This window comes from Stigmatopora argus, chromosome 1 (assembly GCF_051989625.1).
Source record: "Stigmatopora argus isolate UIUO_Sarg chromosome 1, RoL_Sarg_1.0, whole genome shotgun sequence".
Lineage (NCBI taxonomy): Eukaryota > Metazoa > Chordata > Actinopteri > Syngnathiformes > Syngnathidae > Stigmatopora > Stigmatopora argus.
This window is the reverse complement of record NC_135387.1, coordinates 18300855-18324161: the sequence shown is the minus strand read 5'-3', so window position 1 is coordinate 18324161 and position 23307 is coordinate 18300855. Positions and strand designations below refer to the sequence as shown.

The following is a 23307-nucleotide window of genomic DNA, read 5'->3' as shown; positions in this document are numbered from 1 at the left end:
TAATGGTAAATAATCCTTTTTTGGAGGGAGTGAAGCAGCAGCACTGGGAAAATTATCTGTTCACTTAAATAAAACAACAACGATCCTCAATCATATTGATGTATTTTAAATAAATGAAGTCATAAATTAATATATTGTTAATAAAATCAGAAGTATTCTCTGGTTATGCCCCCCAAAAACACTTAACAGGTGATTTGATTTATTTCATATTTTGTAGCATTTAATTACCAGTCACAATGATTGGCATCCATTTCATTTAAACTAGCAAGACTGGCAGTAAATCATTGCTCTTTCAGTGTGTTTCACCACATGCTAGCGTCATCAATGGCAGCCGATGCGTTAAATGAGTGCCTTTGCTATTCAGTATTCGGGGTTCAAGGTCATAAAAATAATCATTTCTTCAGCAACAGCTTTTTTTTTTCTTACGACGGTGCACAATAGGAAGAAAAAAACGAAAAAGAAAATCACTGTCCTTGACAATTGTTGTCTGTAGGTGCCGAATGTCTAATTCTGATCATGGTTGATGCAAAAAGTCTTTGCTGTGTTGCTGGAGGCAAAAGCAATCAAGAAGCAGCAATGTCATCAACAAAAGCCCCACAACAATCAAAATACACTTTGAATACATTTACGGACATTCGGGGGGAATTTCCACGACAACGCACTCGTAACCGAACAAACAAATTTAGATTAACTTGGATTAATATATACAGACACACTCAAACATACATTTAATGTAACTTTACACAAAACTGAATTCTAATTTTGTTTTACATTTTTATACCTTCTCCTGGCCGAGTTAGCTGTTTGCCACGCCTCCACCCTCACGTTCGCTATCGATGGGCTGTTTGATGTTGTATTCCCTTCAAAATATTCCGAAAATGATGCACACAAATGTCCTCACAATAGGATAACGCACGACCACTTGCCAACGAGAAGTAGTCTTGAATGAGCGATCGCGAGAGCTAACAGGCTAAGGAAGGAAAAACACTGCAAAAACGCAACGGCTCAGCCTACCCACGTATTGATTGTGGGTAATGAAGTTTTGTTCTGAGAAAGGGTGCCATTCGCTATTGGCATTGTGTGCACGAGTATACTTCATTACCCAGAAACCCGACATTTTCCTCGTATCTTGAGCATCTCGTATGTAGAGCTGCTCGTATGTAGAGGTACCACTGTATTTTGACCAATTCATGTTAGGACACATGGTAATTATTTTACTTTATAAAGTAATTAAATACAAAATATTTTAAAACCGCAGCGAAAACTACAAAAAATGACCTAGAATATGTCTTTTTTTAATATACACATACACAACAGGTATATCTCCCCATTTTTATTTGAATAAATAACAAACAAGACATGTACCTGAACCATGAAAAACAGTAAATGCATAAGACATTAATAACAATAATAACCTCACACTTATATTCTGACAATAATCACCTATAGATATTGTACACTTTTGCGATATGGGGCAAGCAGGCACCAGATGTAGCATTTAAAAATAAAAATAAAAGCTTTGGTTATTATATATGGTACAATTATGGCACAAGTATACTGAATGTTAATCGAAGGTCAAGCAGACCGACAGAAATCCATTCACTTCCTCTTTTTTCTGGTCCCGAGGCTATAAACGTCTTTTTCAGAAGATGCTTATAAATGTAAACACAAGACACATCTTATCTTTAGTTACAAACTCGGTAGCCTTATTGTTCAGGATCTGTCCACAAAGGCAGAAAATAAGGAAGGAAAAAGTAGGTTAAGTTGTTTGATGATTTATTTAGAGTCCAAATATATTTATTTTTAAAGTATGAAAAAACAAAATGCCTTCAGACCAAGCATGTGTGTATAGATACGTTTTCTTTAAAGAAAGAGAAAAACGTCTCTTTTCACTGTGACATTTTCTCTTCACTATTATTGTTGTTTCTGGAAATCAATCACATAACAGGAGGTCACTATGAATATGTTTGGGTTGCTCCACATATAGATATAAGGACACTGATGGTGAAAAGGTTTGTGTGTAGGGAGAATGAGTATAGTTCCCATTCAGAGAGAGTTTGAATGGAACACTCTAATTGATGGACAAATGCGACTGAGGAAAAATTCTATGTTATTCGTTCCTTCAACTTCCGAGCCGGGTATCCTCAAAAGGGTCGCGGGGTTCCTGGAGCCTATCCCAACTAACAATGGCTAGTAGGTACAGCCTGTACATCCTGAATGAGTCTTCTGTCAACCACAGGAGAAATTGCAAAACTCACAACCATTCACACTTGCACTCATACTTCGGGCCAATTTGGAGTGCCCAATCTGCCGAGCATGCATTCTTTGGGGATGTGGGAGGAAACCGGGGTGCCCGGATAAAACCCACGCAGTCACGGGGAGAACATATAAAGTCAACATAGGGAAGTTGAGGCTCAGGACTGTGAGGCAGACATGCTAGCCTAGTTCAGTGTTATTCCAGGGCCAAATGCCAGAGGTAAGGGTGTAGAGGGAGTATTTGGAGGGAAGGATCATAATTGGAATCCCATGCAACATCGCTTTAGCTCATGCTAACACTCATACCAAAGAACAATTGTGTTCAACCAGTCAACCATAAAAGGGAAAATGACAGCACTCAATCACCGAACTGTGAGGCGGGCATCCTAACCACCCCACCACCATGCTGCCTTGGGGATCATGTGTATAATAAATCATTGTGGTGATACCAAGATGTGGAATGGTGATTTGTCACCCGGTATAAAATTTACAGTTTAGCATATCGATGTTACAACATCAATTTACCATTTTCATTCACAATGCTCCCATGATTACAACAAATGAAGTATGTGAATTGAACACGACCAGATTTCAAATTAAAACCATTACGTACCTGTTTTGCACTAAGACCATTGTGGTTGTCCTTCTACTGCATTTCAGCACAGGCATGTATGGCTACAAAGCAATTCTTATTAAGTACAAGGAAAAGAATACCAATCGGTTGGCACGGATGCCTAAGGCTTTTGAATCACAGAAAAAGATGGAGTTCTACAATAACTTGCACAGAGCACCATTTAACTTGCCCCCCGCCCACACCGGACGAATGCACAGTTACATTGGCCAGCTCCACTCCCCCTCATTCTTGTGAGACAACACTAATACAAAAAACTGTACATTTTGGTGGCAAACAACACAAAATGGATTAAAGGTGAAATCAAATACCTGCAGGATGAATTTCAACAGCAAACATTTTAGTGACATACTGTGATGTGTGTGTGTTCTGTTGCAGCATTTACCAACAGGCTATTAAAAGAAGCTCACCAATACTATTCCTTGAACCAGAAATCATATTAAAGTGCTGTTGAAATTAAATTATTAGAAACAGGACAGTTGTTTACCCAAGGAAAAATCTTTTCATTGAGACTTTGACATTTGCCGGTAAAAGAGGTTCAAAGGTTAAGAGGGAGCCTCTGTAGACTTCCTTCACTAACAAATAAAGAGACATTCTTAATCCGTGAAAAACTTGAGTATTTTCGTTACATTACTGTCCGATCTATGACGTTGGCACACCTCTATGTGAATGAATGAAAATGTATTCTAAATGCGTGGGTGGCCACGAACAGCAATTTTTCATAAGCGGTCAGTTTGACCTCTCTCGCAAATGTATACAGGCTTTAAGATATGCTGCAAGATTGCCCCTATCGTTTAAAATTTCTATAAATCCTTATCCCAGCATTTTCAAAAGAAAGCTTACTGTGGCACAAAAAGATATCGTTACCCTCTTAAAATAATCGAAGTCATTTTTGCAGATTTTTCAGGAAACATGAAAAAACAGAACATTTTGTGGTATGTATTAGGATTACAAACATAAAAAAGAAAAATTCTGTAAAAAAAACCTAAATGACCCAGGCGATTATTTTAAGAGGGTGACGATATGGAACAAAAACTGCATAAATAGTCCAAAAATAAAATAATAATGATAGAGCACAGCAAAGAGGTATTTGTAGTTCACAAAATGAATGGCATTAGCAGGGCAAGAAAACATGAGGAAGTTACTAAACTGATTTAAATGGGAAAAAAAACATACACTTACAGCCAACCAGTTACACACACACGACACTTAAGCAGAACACGCGGATCCCCGATTTTCCGTTATCATTAAATTACTTTTCATCAATGAATGTACTTTCAATCGTTAGTCCTTCTCAAGGTGTTAATAGTTTACAATTTGAGAAAGGTCAAGATGTGTTGACCAGTTACACACAGTATCAAATATTGCTAAATCACAAATTTGAAGGGTAAGACAACACCTGCATTATATGCATACCAGCAGAAAGATTTGAGTTTTATGGGGAAAAAAAGAAAAATATAAAAGGTAGTAAACCCTGGAAAATGCCACCCGAAGCAGGAATTGACATTTTAAATGCTGGTATTGTTTTAGCTAAGCCAATGCAAGTAGATTTTACACTTGTGGCATTTCACGGGGTTATAGCGTCTTAACACTGTTTACACACAAACAACCACCGAAATAGTCTTTTTTTAACACAGGTTTTGCTTGAAAAACAACAGGAAAAAGAATGTTTCATTGACAGATTTAACGATAAAGAGTGTGTGCCTATCTTTTTGTGGCTAAAATCTTGACCTGTTTGAGCCTATCAGTGTCTTTGTGCTGTCCGCCAACAGTGCCTATTGTTGTATTGCGAAGACAAAAGCCTGAATATCAGTCATTGATATGTATTTTGTTTTGTCTGGCAGGCCATAATTTCATACCTGTCAAGTTATCGGCAGAGGTTGACAGGTATGTAATTTACTTTCAGCTTAAAATTGCATGGGTACAACTGACATCACAGTCAACATACATGCACACAGCAACGGCTCCTGCTTTGGTTTAACTATTTTGTCTCGGTTATCAGAGGTCTAATAAGAATAACACGTGAATGTAATTCACCCTAGGTGTTGTCTTAAGCACAAATTTGTGCGTACTCGCATTTAATCGTTGAGGTCCAAAGTTTTTGCAGAGAAACAAATGTGAATCAAGCACATTAATGTTTGGTAGGTCAGCACGTTGGTCTTCAGGGATCTGGCTAATAGGGCTGATTACAGCCATTTTGCACTGACGCATGTGCAATTGTCATTTTCCAGATGGATTATGCTTCGCTAAAATGTTACCGTTATTCAGCTAGCTATTAAAAGGTTAGGACATATAAGGCAATGCCGCTGGTATGAACCTCCTCTACAAGCAACAAGAAATACAAATCTTCAGTAGTCAAAAACATTGAAAGGCTGCTGGTAGTGTAGTGTTGCACATAACTAACCTTTGTACAGCAGGTGGGAGGTGAATTCCAAATGGACCGGCAAACATTCCAGTGCATAGTCTCTCTTTCGCCCAATGTTCAACAGGATAGGCTACACATTTCCAAACCAAACAATGTCTGCATCAAGGGGAGTCCCTCCGTAGATCCATTTCGGCAATTCTAGGAAAATGCTTTGGCGCAAAAAAGAAAATAAATCTGTTATAAAAATAATAGCAAAAAAAAAAAATCATTGTATTTGGCCCCTCAAAATGTCAGGCACTTCTCTTCGGGATGATACAAAGCAATTGTTGCCGATCGAACAGGAGCATTCATTCACCCGTCTAACATTCTACGACATGCTCTCGGAATGAGTCATGGAAAAATGGCATGGCTCAAAACACGTTTCAAAGCATTTGCAAATGACAGATAAAAGGACATGAACATCTGCACGGAGCGACACTCTTGCGGCAGCTCATCAGGTGGGCGTGGAGCTGACGGTGGTGTAGCTGTACTTGGACACCGAGGTCGCAATGGTGGGGGCCATTGAATAACCGGCCGTGGTGCCCTCCTCTCCCGCCGCCTCGAGAAGGGCCGGGCAGCACCTGCGACACAGGCGGTTGCGGCAGAGGCAGGCAAAGGTGGAGAACAGAGCCTTGCGGAAACGGGTGTTCATGAAACAGTAAATAACGGGGTTGACGCAGGCCGAGGTGTAGGAAAGCAAGTGGATGAAGGAAATGGGGATCCCCGTGAGGGCTCTGGAGGCCGCCTTCAGGTCAAAAGCCCTCCAAGTGTTGGCAACGTACAGTGGCATCCAGCAAACGAAGAAGAGCGCCACAATCACCAGCAGCATCCGAATGACGCGCTTTTTGGCCTGCAGCTTCGCCTTCGAAACGTTGCTGCGGGAGTGCTCGGTTTTGGGCGCTGCGCTGGCGGCGGAACAAGCTGTCGCCGTTGACGACGAGGTGGGGAGTGTTGGGAGCTCGACGCCGGACGAGGCCTTTTTGGAAACTTGAACGTAGCAACCGTCATCGTCCTCGCCCTTGGGCTCCGTAGCGGTACCGTTTCGCAGGTCTGTGGAGGAGAGTTTGTTTCATTGCACATTATGTCCAAGACCAAATAGGACAATCACTAAAAGTACAATCTAGTACTTAACGTTTTGAAACAGATAGGACAAAACATCTTTAAACATAAAGCCGCTTAAAACGGTGCTGAAAAACAAGGAGGATCTATGTGGAAATATTTCCAGCACATGGGCAGTTGGTTGGGCAGCACTTTCATTTTTCCGTAGTCCCTTTGGTGCGAAATTTAAAAAAAAGGTTTTATCAGGCCCCCGAACACACAGCATAGGTGAACCATCTGCCTTACTGCCATGGTTCTTGCTACCATGATGTAACAATGAACAATGTCAATATGAAAAATTCTCCGCTAGTTTGTGGCTGGTTCAGAACAAAACATTTTTTTACAGGGAAAGGAGAGCGACCGCAGACAAAACTGCAGGGATGGCACTGGTTGAAGTCAATTTGGCTGGATGCATGCTCTTTAGGCCAAATGTGCAGTGTTTCATTTTTGAAATCTTGAGGGCTCTGCCAATAACTATTGGCTCGCCAATCTTAATCTGCTAAACCACAGCGATATATCATAGGTTTAGGGGACATGTTATATTTGGTTGCTGAGCATCATGTGGACATTGAATGTAATCACTTTGACCCAAACTAACAATCTTAGCATGTGCTACATTTGTTTGGAGTGTTTTCATCTTTTGCGGTTTAAGCATTTTTTCGCATTTTGCGAGCAAAGCAAACAACGGGGATTACTGCAAATATATTTTCCACAGTAAAACCCCGTTTTTTTTTTGCATTTTTTCTACTTTGTTTTTTTTTTGCGTGCCACAATTTCTTACATATTTAATGTAGGCTGATTGCAATTATTCTGAGTATGTTTTAAATATATAATGCAAAGTTTTGTTTAAAGCTTTTTTTCTAACCTGATTTCCAAGTCCATCCAAATACCATGTACGTAATGAGCGAAAGTGTTTTGAGGTACATTTTCTGTTAAAAAGGAGTGTAAAAAGGATTGCTGGAAAACCAGAGGGTGAAGTGCCATCAGCACTTTTCACCAGAACTATTCAGTACCCTACACAGGTGTTTTAAAGAAGCAGCAGTGGATTTTATAGATTAACCTATGAGTGAGATGAAACTTTTGTTCCCCCTCTAAAATGTACAAAAGTTAAGTACAACGAATATCTGGTGCAAAACTCAAATAGCTGATAAATAATTATCTGCCTTGGGCAAATGCATTAGCATATGGTTGCAAAACATTTCTGTAATAATCTACTAAATTGTAGCATTTTTAAATGAACATAAAACATTAAATGAAATAGTCGCGAGAACAGTCGTTTGTACATTGGCACTCACTGGTGGTCTCCGTTTCGCTCTGTTTCATTTCAAAGCGCATGCCCCGGTAAAGCTCTCTGGAGATCAAGCCGTAGGCGATTGCCATCACCACTCCAGGAATGAAGAACAGAATGAAGAGCAAGAGCACATACCTGCAAATTAGAGAAGAGAGAAAAGAAAGATGATGAGGTAAAGTGCAAAGAACCAAGCCAAAGAGAGCAATTAGCACTATTTAATAGCCAATAGTCAACTTTATAGGATTGCTAGGAAGATTTACTTCCAGCTAAAGACCTTGTTGATTACTTTTGGTCAGATTAAAAAAGAAAAAAAAGGCACATATAGGTAACTTCCACAGTTTGCAACCCCTTACTGTTTTTTTGGCCTTACAATGGTGAGACTGCTTATAATGTTCCGTTAGGTACTTATTTTATTTAATCAAAAGTTTATCATCAGGCATTTTTCATTATAGCACTTTGCACCACACCGCACAGGGAAACATTTTCTTTAGGTGCTGGCTGAACAATGTTTCTAGTGAAAAAAACAACAACTTTTCTTTTTCTATTCTTTTCCATTGAGACAGTGGAATGGCTCAAGATAAAAAGTGACTATAGTAGAAATAGGCAGATGCTATCTGTGTTTTCATTTTCCTTAAGAAAACTAGAAATCGTGTCCCGAGATAAACCTTAAACCGTTATAGAAAATATTTTAAGCCCTGGCTAAAACGTACCCTAAAACTGAAATAGACATTTACTATATAGCATCAATGTCATCCAAATGAACATTTAAGGCATGGATGAAAAACTATGTTGCCAGGTTGCAACTTTGAGAAAAACACGTTGAAAGTTTCGGTAGCATTTAAAAGTCCATAACAAGCAGTAAGGCGAAAAAACAAATACTCCAAACTTTAAGGGATGCTTACAAGTCCATTGGAAAATCAATGCCTAGAGCTGTAAGGCATTCTCATGTCTGAGATTTTACCCTTAGAGAGCTGAGGAAAAAGTTGTTTTTTTTAAGTGCAGAGCCAATTATTTCCTTAGGGTTGAGAAATGTATCAAACACACTCGACCATGAGAGATATAAAAAAAAGAAGAAAAAAAGTAAACCGTTATTATTTGTTTATATTCAACCTAACTTGTGGCTGCTGGAACATTAAAAGAGACCTTAAGGACAATACTTTTAGAGAAATATCAACAATTTTATTTAAATCATTATAATTATTTTCCAGGGAAAACGTCACCTTCAGACATATATACATCACTTTTGCAAATATAATTGACTCTCTGGAGTGACTGTTCTGTAATAACATGAAATTAAACAAGTCACTCTTTTGCCAGCATTATAGAGCGACAGCACCGGCAATTAAATCAGCTTGGAGACCTAACTATGACGCTGATATGGAGAAAACTGCCATGATTGAACATACGCTTGTTACCAAAGCAATTTGTGTTCTGATTTTAATGAGGAAAAAAGAGGCGGGCAGCTTTCATCTTACACTAATGAAAAAAGATCGTATGATTCTCCATGGCTTTTTTTTAGCTCTCCTGCGTGTGATGTGAACTTAAAATAAACGAATGAATGGCACTTTGATGGCAACAATTCTATAAACCAAGGTTTTGCTCATCCACGATATTCTAATGTCTCCCTTTGAACCCTTTTTAAAAGAAGCCAAGGCTTTAGTCTGGTGTCAGTTGGCTGTTTGATACAAATGCTCAAGTAGATTAAAGCACTTTAGATTGAAAAGAGCCCAAACCCCAGAAGAGATGTAGTATTGTCCTTACATCAATAGATTGGTCTACTGCAAATGCATCAGGAGATGTGCAAACGTGTGAATACAGTTCTGAATCAATACAATCTTCATTCTTCAGTCCATGAAACAAAATATTTAAAAAAACACACTTTTGACAAGTTATGTCTCTGAAAGTGTGGCTTTATACTTCTGCCAGAAGATTTTTTATTCATTATGGCTCCTCAATTTGAAGCGTCATGTTGCAAAGATCGATCTCAAGGACAGTGAATATTTATTTTCTCATCGTCTCCATCGATTTGTGCCGCCTTTTAAAAACCTTAAGGGAACATGCCAGACGGATGGAGTTACTGAGCAATAATTAAAAGTTTTTGCCCACCTAGACAACAATCCAATATACTTTTGTCTTGACTGTGTAAATCATGTTAAATCAATGATAAATCATTTCATGCTATAAATTCATTATTTCTTTGTTCTCTTAATTTAATTAACTATTTCTAATTGAGATAAGGAATGGATTTTTTCAGCTAACAAATAACATTATAGGATTATATTATATATAATATATAACATTACTATATAATATATAACATTATACCATTGCTCCGATCCAATGACATTATCATGGGCTCACCTTGGTTCATAATGTAGCAGTGTCAATGACAAATGTCATTCATTGTTACACTCAATACATTTAATGTCTTGGGTCATAGCTGCCAATTGACATTTTTCTTCCAAGTCCCTGTTGGTGTAGTAGTGTATTAGTTTGACTTTGGCACAGGGAGCATGGCAATAAATCGTTGAAAACGTACAGAATGCGCTGAAATTCAACATGCAAGTGCTCGCTTCCCATTCTGAGCACCTCAATTTGAGATAATATTCATGGTAAATGTAAATGTAAATAAATGCAGTCATTTACAATTATACGGGGTGTATGCATACGTATTATTTGCATTGCTCACACCACACACACACACAAGGTTAAAGATGAGGCAAGCGGAAAATAACATTTTACACAAAATATAATTGCGAGTTTTTGAAAGAAATGCATTTTTGGGGAAAACAGAACACCTATTATTTTTGTGGGATTTTTCATTTAGAGGCTTAGATGGGCATCCCAACTTTTGTCGTCTTCTTCTGTAAATGACAGCCTATGATGTATAAAACAACACTACATACATCATAGTTTTGTAAAGTTGATGCTGACTATAGAGTCATAACGCTCGCGTCACTCGCTTTGATAACATGCGGTGATAAAAAGCCGAAAAATCCAACGAGCCACTATTGACCACAACCCAGCAAACAAGGCCAGTCACTGCTACTTCTGTCTTCTGCATACATCTTACCCCAATTGCGTCTATCAACTTGGCATGTATATTTACAGATATGACCGTATATAACGCTGCATAACACAACAGCAGTGCACAGGGGTCACAGCCAATGACAACAGCTGTTGAAAATAATACTCCACAGCTGTGGCCATGCCGATATAAATTGTTTATGATAGAGTTGGTCAATAAAGGAAACAAATCAGGCCAAAAAGTCCCTGAACACAGTGAGGCCAAAATCGAGAAGTACCGGATCCGGTTAAGGTAGGATCCATCAAAAAATAACCCTTGGTAGTCTTTTTTTATGTAACCAGGACAACCTTTTTCTTGTTGTTGTTGTTTTTTTTAAGTCTAAACGCATTGTAAAAACAAGTGACAGAATCAAAATGAATGCTTACACACCAGCTTTGCTCTGCATAATGACTGGGCCAGGTGAGGCGGCACATGTGGCCCGTGGTGCCGTTGGCCTTGCGGAAAGTCTTGATGATGCTGAACACTGGATACGGAATCATGATGAGCAGAGAGACCACCCAAGTGGCGGCGATAACGCGGTACGCGTGGGAACGAGTCTGCCACGCTCTGGACTTCAGGGGGTTGCAGATGGCACTGTATCGCTCGATGGCAATAGCCACCAGGCTGAAGGTTGAGATGCTCACTGAGAGCCCTGCGGGACGAAAAGAACACTTGGCTTGGTTTTGGGGACATTTTAAATGCGGAACCACGAAGACGAGCAGATTGAAAATGAAAGCTATTCAATTTATATAAACTGTGAGGACTGGCTGGCTCATCTTTCTAGCACCGACAATGGCCACCAATGAGTTAAGTGAGTGTCCTATAACAAGTTAAAATGTATCCCTTATTTGAGGATGTCAAGGTCATTCCCGTAGGAAGCCATCAACGCATTTAGATGAAGGCGAAAGCTTGCGCACAGTGTGAGCTCAAAGAGTGTATAGTCATGAAGCGGGACGTGATAAATAACATTAATAAGCCTGCCTAGTAAAGGCGACCTCAGGGGATAACCAGTACTGCTCTACTAGCCTGAAGAAGCTGGATCATTCAACCACAAATCCTGTCCTGAAAGCTGAAATTGCATTTTCGCAATCAATTTGTCTTTTACGAAAACACAGAACGCGTCGGTGTTGGCTGATGTAAGGCTCTCAAGGATTAGCTCTCAGGAGCATAACCAGGCATAAGGAATTGTTACTTGAAATTTAAAGATTAGTGCCCACTGCATGCTTTGTTACCCAAAAGTGTGGGGACTATGCACTTCTGTCCTAGAGAATATTGAAAGTCAGAACAGAAAAAAATTAGGCCTGACACCCGCTTCACAACATGACAAAATTGAGGAGGCATATAGGAGAATGCAGGCAAAAAGCAACCAGGGAATTGTCATTTTGTTTTTATTATATTTTTGACAGAAAAATTGGATTTGATATTGAAGGGATCACAGGAGGGAAAATGGTTTTGGTACAATAACGTGGTAAAAGTAATCAACTCCCACACAAACTCATCATAAGACTGTGAACATTACATTTTAGGGAGCAAGCGTGCATGGTTTTTGAGCTGTATCCCAAACAAGAATTTGTATTCGTCTCCTCTGTAACATCTTTGAGTAGACTTCACTAGATGACTGATGCACAACTGGAGCGGCAGTTTTTCAAGCGCTGGAAGCTTGGCAAATTAAATTCGGTGAGCCAGACAAGCACAAATGACACGCAAACTTATTGAAGTCGCAGGAAAATGGTGCAAGTTTAGTGGCATCTTGAGGGAAAGGAGCAAAGGGGTTCATTGCATAGCTAAAGTGGCCAGGCGCCCTCAACAGTCTGTAACCATCCAATTTGCTTCTCCGCTGAAACAAGAGCACAATCAGCAAGATCTGGCCCAAATACAACTTGTTTATTAGAGTAAATTGTTAAACTAAAAGGGAGGGAAAAAACAAACATTTTTCCGTCATGAGTTCATTTACTTATTGGAAGAGCATTTGCATCCAATTGCTCTCTCCTCAAACAATTACCATAGCAACACTTTCAAAGTCCTCAAGCAATATTAACTGAGGTAGCGTGCCTGGATTCTCATTATTCACTATTTAGGCTTTATTAAAACCAGTTTCGGGTGCTCAGGAGCAACGTGGTGAACGTTTTTTTTCATGCGCTTGAAATTTTTATCCACTATGCAAATAACATTGTTCCTGATGATGCCACATGAATGACTAGTAAGTCAATTTTTGCCCTCTCTTCTGTTTGGGCTCATCACACAATGTGCAAGAAAAAAAATGACATTATGCAAAAGATGGCTTTGAGGCAAGTGGCAGGCTGAGCCAAGACATTGACTGCTAATTGCATCACGCCAGTGGCAACGATACCTCGTGGCATCCTAAGCTTGATTAAAGGCAACACTCAGATCCAGAGAAAATGTTGCATTGATCCAATAACTGCCACTGACCATAGAGGTTATGATTCGTGGTTATCAAATTTGAATGAGGGAATAAAAATGGGCTCTTTTTTGTGTCTTTGCTTTTATCTTATGAAGGACTTTGGAGTGCAATTTTTCAAGGGTTTAAAACACCAAGGCTATGATGATAAAAATTTGATTCTTTCTATGCCCGATAGTACAAAGCCACAATTCTTACTTTTACTTCGTGTATAGTACTTTTACTAGAATTTTTTTCACTTTTAAAAATGTATGTTACAATAATCGATATTGTGGATTTTGTTCAACTTCGCTTCGATTATCCTTAAACTAATCTATCGCTACAGATATTGTTGCATCTCTACCATTTTAAGTATGAAAGCTGCTATAAATATAGTATGATTTGACCCCTCTAAAAAAAGGCATCTCAACTACATTATCACTGGAGCTGACGAAAAAATTTGAATTTCATGCTTGTGATGAAAGATTGCTGATCAAAATGAAACTGAAAAACCTTGAAAATCAGAGCTGACATGCCTGTCAAAAAAGGGCAAATTCCTCAACTTTTCTCTTAATTAATTCAGTGAAAGCTATCTACAACACTCAGAGAAAAAATCTTATTGAAGTCCACACCAAATTGCGTATGTAAGAAATTATTCCAGTCAGCCGACCCTGATGCTTCACCCCAATAAAGGCCTCGCAAGCATTCTTGCCCGACTTTGGTTGACAGTTCCTCGTCATGTCACACTTGCAAAGATGTGTGACCACTGGTGCTCTGTTGTAGCACGATGGTTACCCTCCGACAAGTAAAATGAAGCCTTTTTTAGAAAGCGGCTCTTGTTAGATGTCAAGTACATAATTGTCGGAGCTCAGTTCCGACAGGCTGTCAGCCCAACGGTTGGCGGCCCAAAAGAATGCATTGGGACACAAGCAATTTGTCATTTTTTCAGTGACCTGGCTCAGTGGTAGTTGTTCCCCAACCCAAACCCTCTGGTGACCCCGTCTAAGGATCCCTGAGAAGGATACTGAAAGAGGGTCATACTGTCAAAGCACATTGAGTGGCATGAAGGTCGAAAGGCGCTATACAAATATAAGTCCATTCATCATTTTCATTTGTGGAAAACATAATAAATAGCTCTTGAGAAGTCGTGGACGATTCATGCTCAGGAGTCGATCCACTTTGGTTGTTTTTGGTGCTATCATCAGTTTCTTTCATACCACGTGATTTAAGAGCAGGGCATATCGTTGTGTCAGGTATGAAATCCATTTAATACATGCTATTGTAATGTTACACAGCTATGTCTTAGAAACAGTCATCACACTAAAATGATTGGGAGACTTGAAAATGTGACTATTGATTAAAGTAATCGCGAAAAAGGGTCCGTGTAGACTATAAAGAAAAGCAACTGATTACTTAAACCCTGCCCCCTCTCCTATACTGACAATCGCTCTCGAGTCAGCTGGAACAGGTGACCCGCATCGGTAAAGAGAGCAAGCGCTATAGGAAATAAAAGCTTCTGAACACAGACCAGTGTTCCCTAGTCTTTATGGAAACAGCAATTTCTGCCAGTTTAACTTGCACTCCTGAAGTAAATTTCCGTCGCAATGAACAATATTTATCTATTTGTAAAGATAGGACCTTGTAAATTTCTCACACAGCAATAAAACCAAACAAGCAAACAAAAAAGATGTGCAAGGGAATTGTTGTTGGGTATTTTCTAAGATTAAAATTTACAATCTTTAGTCAAATTTGCCCTTTTAATGTAGTTCCCCTTCGGAAAGTAATGATAACCAGGTTTCGCGTGTAGGTCTCAGTCACTGAAAATGTCAATACTTTTTGATCGGACTGACCATTTCACCCAATATTTTTCGATTTGAGAGCACATTTTCACAAACAAATATTGTATTTGTATCTTTTTCATTTAAGGGAGTTGGCTCGGGTAGTCTCCAGCGCCCCATGAGCCTTGTGAGGATACGCAGAACAGAAAATGAATCAATTAATATTTACAAGGCAAAGATAATGTCGTCAATGGCTGCTAAGGAGTTTAAATTTTTTTGCACATCAACCCTGTAAGGGTTGAATTTTATGGTGGGGTTGTTCAACAGCAGGACGCCAATAGGTGCACATTCCAAAAATCTGGTGTTATCGGGAAGCAGGTAGCACAGTGAGAACATGCAAACACACGGAGCTTTGCCAATCGAAGCCAGAAAGCAGCGTTCGTTCTCACCCATAAAGTAGGCGACCGTCTTGCACATGGCTGCCCCAAAGATGAAGTCCTCTAGGATATTAGGGATGAGCGTGAAGGGCATACAGAAGATGGCCATCATCAGGTCGCTGATAGCAAGGGACAGCAGAAAGGAGTTGGTGACCGTTCTCATGCGCTTGTTGAGAACCAGCACAATGATGATGAGCAGGTTGCCAAACACGCTGAGGAGGAAGATGAGGATGTAGAGCACGATGCGGAGTGTGTCCATCTCTGAGGAGAGACCGCAAACAAAAAAATGGGATTTACAGGATCTCCTTTGCCAAGCACAGTCATGATAGACTGTGTACTCAATTAGGAAATAGAGTCATTCATCAAAAATTATTTCTCACGCTTGGGTCAACAGAGAAAAGATGGACTGAATGAAATGTCACGAGATAATTGGAACATTAATCTCAACTGACAAAACTGCCCACGTCAGCCACGCATGGGTTCAAATTTGATAACCGTGACAAGGCAAACACTAAAAGTGGGTAAACTGACCATAAAACAGACAGAAAGCTAAGCTTTACATTGAAAACTCCGGTCTGAAATTAAACAGATTAATGTCTTTGACTCAATATTTGCCATCTTGAAGATGAAGCAAGAAAATGGATTAGCATTTTTCAAACTGGAAAAATGAGATCAAAATTAAATATCAGTTTCAATTTGAATCAATATTTGTACATAGGTTTTTTCACCCAAGAGCGGTAAAACGAGCCAAGAGGTCCCCCCTCCCATCTGGAGATGCTCGTCGATCTTTTAGGGGCACTCCCCTCGCTCGCCCCAGTCTGTCACTGCCAAGCCATTTGAGAATGAGCGCGTGTGACAGGACGAGGTCGGCGAGCGTCGCGCTGACTGAGCACTCTGATTAACAATGGTGACGAGGCACAAGTGGGAAGGTCTGCGGCACAGCCTCCAGACGCAGTTTGGCTCAGGAGGTCACACTGCATTGCACTCAGCGCAATGATGATTAAGCATCAACGAAATGTCTTTTTACATTTCCTTCTTTCATTACCAGTTTGTCTTCTCAGTCAAATCACATACTTTTTTTCCCAATATGCTGTGACCTTGATAAAATTCGATCAAATGCGTACGGTGTTCTGAAGTTTGTCTATTTAACTTAATGGATATAGTACCAATTAATAACAGCGTTTTCACACATTGAGCAAGGCCAAAACAACAGAATTCTTACATGAAATGAATTTTAACCTCAACAGGCAGGAAAAAGCTCCCTCCATAGTGAAAACCTGAACTGAAACGGGGCTTCGTGGGCCGAAGGTCAACCTTGACTGCCTGGGTTGAAATTGAGTGAATAGAGAAAACTCAGGGCTAAAGAGACCAGAGACAAATGTGCATGATAGACAGCTGATGGCCTCTTATTCCAAAAACTCTTGTCCACAAGTTTGCTGCATCAGCTGATGCTAGCTTCTTCCTAAATTAAAATTAAGAAACAATGATATACTACTTTGCTATTCAACTGAATTGGGCGAGACATTTTGAAAAATATATCTCAACAGCATGCAAAATAGAAACACCCACAAGGAATGTTGAAAAAGTAAACATTGATACACTCTAGCCAAAGGAGCGTCCTTAGAGCTTCTCTTTTTACGGGACAACACAAATATTGCACAGCCTGCACAGGCGTTTCTGCTTAAACTTAAACCATTGCATTGTATTCATTGTTTTTTTTATTTTAAAAAAACAGTAAGAAAAGAATAGAAGCATTTCAATTCATACGATTGGCATTGAATAATTATATTTCAGTGCCATTGATGGCCATAAACATCCAATTCATTTTGACTGGAAGGCGGCAGTGTCCATCACGGCAGGCCCTCCTATTCAAAATGGATTGGACTTCTGTCACTGCCAGGTTCAGTCAATTAGTTAAAGGATAGAATATTTTTCATTAGTAAATCGAGTTACATGCCTGGTCAGTTGACCAAGATCTTAAGTCAAGATTCCAATAAACTTTGCATTACTTAGCCCAGCAGATTCAGTGGCTGACTACCAACAATTGGAAATTATTGACTGGATAATTAACTGCCATTGTCTATTTAGAAGTAGTTTATAATTATACCTTTATAATTGTACCTTTATAATTATTTGATGTGCAGAATTGAACGAAAAAGGGATAAAGAGCCACACAATTCAGATGTGGGAACGAGTAGTAAGGGCAACACAGATGCCCAGGTACAAAGAAGGTCGGAATGAGCTGGCTTTTGTCTTTCTAGATCTACAGAAAGCAAATGACAGAGAGGAAATGTGTTATGGAATGAGGACGTCTGGAGTGGCAGATAAGTGCATTAGAATAGTACAGGACATGTACAAGGGGAGCATGCTCTACACTTGTGATGGAAGAGTTTGAATTGGAGTCGGGAGTGCCTCAGGGATCAGCTCCGAGTCCCTTCCGGTTTGTAGTCGTGATGGATAGGCTGAAGTTAGTTTGGAATGTCCATGGAGCATGAGATTCATAGATGATGTTGTCAGTGAAAAAGGTGGAGGAACTTTTAGAATAGAATTTAAAATGGCATGTGTTGGAAAGGACAGGAATTAAAATTAACCAAAGACAGACAGAAAAGTTGTGCATAAATGAGAGGTGTGGAGAAGGAAGAACAAGGCTACAGGGAGAAGAAAAGACAAGGGCCTCCTATAGACCGGATTACTCGGTATTTTTGTCACCACAAAAATTGAATGCAAATATATTTTTAGATTTCAAATATTAGAACTTGGACAAATGCAATGAGATTGTACTGATGTTCTCTTAATTCTGCTATACAACTCTTAGGCGAAATATTTATTTCAAGACAGCATTTAATTTTACACAGCTCTTATTGGCCCTGAAAAAAAAGCGTCTTTCTGGATGCTTCATGAAACCCAAATATATACTTATCCAACCATTTGCATTTGTCAAAGAAGCACCGCGGGAGTTCGACACTTGCTGTGTCACGCAACTACCGTATTTCACCTTCTCATAAAAAGCAATGGTTTGAAATCATTACAAAAGCAATTATGGGATGACAGGCGGCTGCAGGGGACATTTTAATCACATTTCACCCTTCGCTAACGCTGTATAAAAGTAAATCTGCGCTTGGCCCCTGTGTTACCACATAATTGGCAGCAATAAAAAGATAAATAAAAAGACTAGCTGCTTCACAGATGTCAGAGATGGGAGCTCACCCAAGTAGCAGTCTGTCTTGTGGTAGTGTGGAGTGAAAATGGAATGATCTATTCATTGAGCACCAGTGCTATGCCGACTCCCGTGGGCCTTCGCAGTCCTGGACAATCCACTTTGTTTCCATCCGCTCCCTCGGAGCAACTGCGGCAACTGTGCGCCACATTTATAAATGTTTGTCGAGCGCGTTCCAAAGTGTTGACACGGAAACGTTTAAGAAAAGCGTCTAAATGCACTTCATGTCTGTCTGTGGATCATGGCCGACCGCCGCCATATTTCTGCGGCCCTGACGGGATCATTAAAGTTTCAACACCCTATGTCGTTTGGTTTTTATCGCTGGGAGGGGATGAGATGCTTCATAGCAGACTGCCAGTCATGATTGAGTGGCGCAAATAACCCTCTCTAAAGATCATCTGGTAATGAGCTGCAACGGCTGAGGAGTTTGCAGCGCTATATTTCAGCGGTTATTGCAATGTCACTTTTGTCCAAATCTGAGCAACAGTTAGCTTTCGTTCACTGTCCTAAAAGTACAGCAATTTTTGCTTTAAATTAATTTACATACTATGTAATCCAATACCAGAATGGTGCAGCCAATATTTCTTTTAGACTACACCGTGTCCTATTAAATGATAATGAAATAAGCAGATATGAAAACATTCTCAAATATTCTAGTATAACAAGGTGAAATAGATTATCGCTCAGCATGCTTTTCTCTCTCGGGATTTCAGCGGACTCTGTAAAACTGGATATTCTTACTTCAGCCTCTTTCATGAGTGTACGAAATGGGTGCCTTGAGGACCAAAACCATGCTTGTAAAACAATACACAACTTCTAACATTTACCCCTTGGTTTTGACATTAAAAGGATCCTTTTCCATATAAAAAAAAATGGTGCTTGTTTTCTGGGTTTTTTGCTCTTCAGTTTGGTGGAAGTGATTCTATGCAGATGATAAAGAATATGTATTGTAGCTTTATGTTTCTAGACACAGAATGCTACACAGTTTGGTCAACTCAACTAGCACCACCACACCACTGTTATTTATTAGCCTGCCAATGATGTGCAAGTAATTCCTTAGTCAACGCTTTGAGGTACATTTTACATACTTAGTTTAGTTGATTTTGACAATTAACTTGTGGCAATAAAACCGCTTGAAGACTCTTTTTTTAAGGATAGTTCGAACTTGCTGCTTGCCATTAAGTGACTCAAGTTCCCTGCCACCCTACAGCGCTTGTACTGTATCTCCATTTATTACTTGCAAACCAGTTTTCTCTAGAGACCTTTAAGTATGGAGTACACGTACTTTATGCTGAGGAAGTCTAGCCGAGACCTCTTGTGCATATAAAAAACCTCAAACTCCTCCTGTAGTAAACCCATCAAACTGATGTCGAGCATACTTGAATATAAACTTGGCTGAATACACATTTGGCAGTTCTTTAGAAACAGGTGGCTGCTTATGAGTGAATTTTTTGTAATACTCATACATAACGCCGCCTCATTGGGACAGCACAGCTTTGCTGGTTATTAAGATAGTGGCCAATTTTTCTTTTGACAGCGCTCAATGTGCAGGACACGCTTATTTCTGCAAGACAACCTACTGACGCAGCAGTACCCGACTCAATTAGTTGTTCCCGTGGGGTCAGACACATTGATGATACTCTACGACGCGGACGTTTTTGGGACGCTCTATAAAATTCGCTGGTAGCCGCCAGTTCAGCACACAAATTTAATTAATTGCTTGCAAGGCCTCGTTAGGAAACTCCGTGCATTATTTGGATATTAATCCAGTCAATTTGTCAGCAGGTGAGAATGGAGTGGAGCCGCTAACTAGGAAAGCGTAGGAAGCAAGAACATGTACCGTAGGCGTGAGCATGCGTCTATTTAAAGGGGAGCCATTCGCAGAGTAGAGGAGGCTGAATTATAGCAGAGCTGCCTCTTTTTAAGAATTACAACTCGTGTAAATTCTCTATCCACATGTTGCTTGACAAGCAGCATGTCCAGTCACCACCGCGTGCGCGTTATGGACATAAAACGCAGACTTTAAAAGCATGCTGACATGTTTTAAACATGACAATAAAAGGATCCTGGCCCGTTAATGACATTGCTTGAAGCAAGGTGCAACTCAAAGACAATTGACATTTAATAATCAACTCTCGTAGAACGTTCCCTCTATTCGTCAGAAATCCATAGCCTCACGTTGTGGATGCTCTCAAATCCCCTCACTGGCTCCCCACCGGAGCCAATTTAAAATCCTAACAATCATAAGGCACGGTTCCTTCCATTGAAGCTCAAAAAAGTCAGGTTAAGTGTATTGTGGAATTGCCTTCAGACATTCACGTTGATTAAAAAAAAACTAATAAAATATAATAAAAGGATCTAAAGGCTCTAAACCAGGTCTTTTCAATCAATTTTAAAGGCTGACAGGCTTTATTTCAGGCTTTGTCCACCATACATCATTTTGAGCGCTTTGTCTTTGAAAGGTGCGATAAAAAAATAAAATGTGGTCTTATATATTCTCCAAATCTGGCGAACACAACTCTTTTTTTTCCTTCACGGGAACTAGAAACAAAGTGGAAATGCTTCATTCAAGACGCACGCAAGCTTAATTTTTAGATATCATTCAGGTCAAAAGGCCTCTTTCTGTTTGCAATATTTCCTTGACCATCTTGTGGGGAAATTGTGGTTAGCAATAATTAATGATTTAATTTGGACAAGCCACAAAAGGTGATGCGTCTGCCTCTACAGAGACTCCTACTGTATGTGTGCAAATGAGTGAATACTATGAATAATTTACAACTGTAGCACTGAAATAAATGGCGTAAATCTCATTTCCAGATCCCTGTGGCCTTTCTGTGCATTGCATTCAGTCAGCCAAGCTTGAGGCTCCATTGCATATGATTACAAGATCAATAAAAAGCCAAGTGCAGTAGGAATACCCTCATTTTTACCATTATCGGAGAAAATGTCCATTAGATGAGCTCGATTCCACAATTTTAGCTTCAACGCAATGACGCTTTGAAGCTGAAATCAACCCGTCCTTTTTATAGGTGAACCCAAAGGTGGGCAAACGATGGCTTTGGGGACCACGGGAACCCCAGTCAGATCTGTAATTTTAAGTTTTAGCTTGCTTAAAAACTTCATTGGTGTAGGTCTTTTTAATGAACTAAGCTTGTCGTGAATAAATGATTGGCTGATGATAAACTGACTAAAGCTTTTTAGAAGAAGAAAAAAGGATGGATAGAAGATCCCAATAAGTACCACTACTAGTGCTATGAAGACTCTCTTGTGGTACAAGAAAGAATTAATGCCCAATCCATTTTAAAATATCTTAATCCACGTATGGAATAGTTTTTTTAAAACCATTTGGGATTTTTCTAAATTGTTTTTCGCCATTGTTAGTAATATTTTATGTTTATCGTTAGTGAAGTACTAGTTATGTATAAAAAAAACAGCTGTTAAAACACGTTACCCTAGTTTAAAATATAGTCTATATTTATGTTTGTCATGATTGCAATACATTGCATTTGCTGTAAAAAGCTAGTTATGGAAATGTTTTTTTAACCTTTTTTTCCAAACTGATCTTCAGATTGCTCATCTGTCTACTAAGAATGTTTGAAGAGACAATCAAACGCAAAAGCCTATTGAAAGGCCAGTTTTTGCCTTTTATTCCTTTTATTCATGCCATTACTGTGGGAAGAATAGGAATAATTTAGAAAAGCCAATTGGAAAAAAATAATCATGGATTAGGTATTAATTAATAAGGCAGAACAAGCATTATATATTATATATTATATATATATATATATATATATATATATATATATATATATATATATATATATATATATATATATATATATATATATATATATATATATTATATTATTAGACATTTTTATATTTAAGGACGAAATTTAGAAGATGATGCCAACTTAAAAAAATGATTTTCTTTTTTTCTTCTTTTTACCTTTGGGTCGGTTTGTGGTTTTAGGGAGGTCCGAACGGTTGTTGCAGCTCATGTTGAAAGCGGCCAATTCCACGCTGATATTCCAGGGGTCCACGCAGCCGGGCACCTCCGATGCGCTCACGCTCACGTTTGCCTCCTGCAGGGACATTCTGTGCACCGCCGCCGCCGGGGTTCGCACCTGCAGCCACTTGCAATCAGTCTTGCTTCAAATCCAAGTCGCCAAATGGGTGAAACTTCGATAGAATCGCCAGAGAACACTTACTAGCAATGGAAAAACAACAACAAAATGCAGGTAGCCTTGAGGAACGAAGCTAGTAGACTGCAGAAACCGAGGCTGTGGAGGAATGGAGCTCTTCTCTCTCTCCTCTCTCTCCCTCTCTCTCTAAATCTCGACAGCCAATCAGGAGCCTGCTTCAAAGTTGTCCTTTCAGTAAAATTATTAAGAAAAGATCATTCATTAAATAAGATGATTATGTCATATGAAAGACCCTCATCATGAAATGGGTCTTCAGAAAAAGATGCACCACATTGTGAAATGATGGATTAAATAAGATGATTAGATCATATGAAAGACCCTCATCATGAAATGGGTCTTCAGAAAAAGATGCACACATTGTGAAATGATGGATCGATGGGGAGCCATTGAAATTTTTGGGGTATCACACCAAAAGTAAAAGGCATCAGTTCGAGGGTTCAATGCCCGGTGAGTTCTGACCTTCCAGTGTGGAATTGGCATGATCTCCCCAGCTTTGCATGGGTTTTCACCTAGTACTCCGGTTTC

The 23307-nt window shown here is 39.5% G+C and overlaps 1 protein-coding gene across 2 annotated transcripts; it reads right to left on the bottom strand.

The window, feature by feature from the left end:
• Nucleotides 1-1372: 1372 nt before the first annotated feature.
• Nucleotides 1373-22912, bottom strand: LOC144083516 (cholecystokinin receptor-like). Of its 2 annotated transcripts, XM_077611458.1 has the most exons (6): nt 22789-22912; nt 22527-22704; nt 15373-15621; nt 11138-11399; nt 7685-7815; nt 1373-6341 (listed from the first exon to the last, which is right to left on the bottom strand). In XM_077611458.1, the coding sequence occupies exons 2-6, from the start codon at nt 22672-22674 to the stop codon at nt 5746-5748; spliced, it is 1386 nt and encodes a 461-aa protein (XP_077467584.1). In that variant the 5' UTR covers nt 22675-22704; nt 22789-22912; the 3' UTR covers nt 1373-5745. The 2 variants fall into 2 exon arrangements, with proteins under 2 accessions (XP_077467584.1, XP_077467576.1); XM_077611450.1 differs by having other exon boundaries at nt 22527-22912.
• Between the last annotated feature and the right edge of the window lie 395 nt (nt 22913-23307).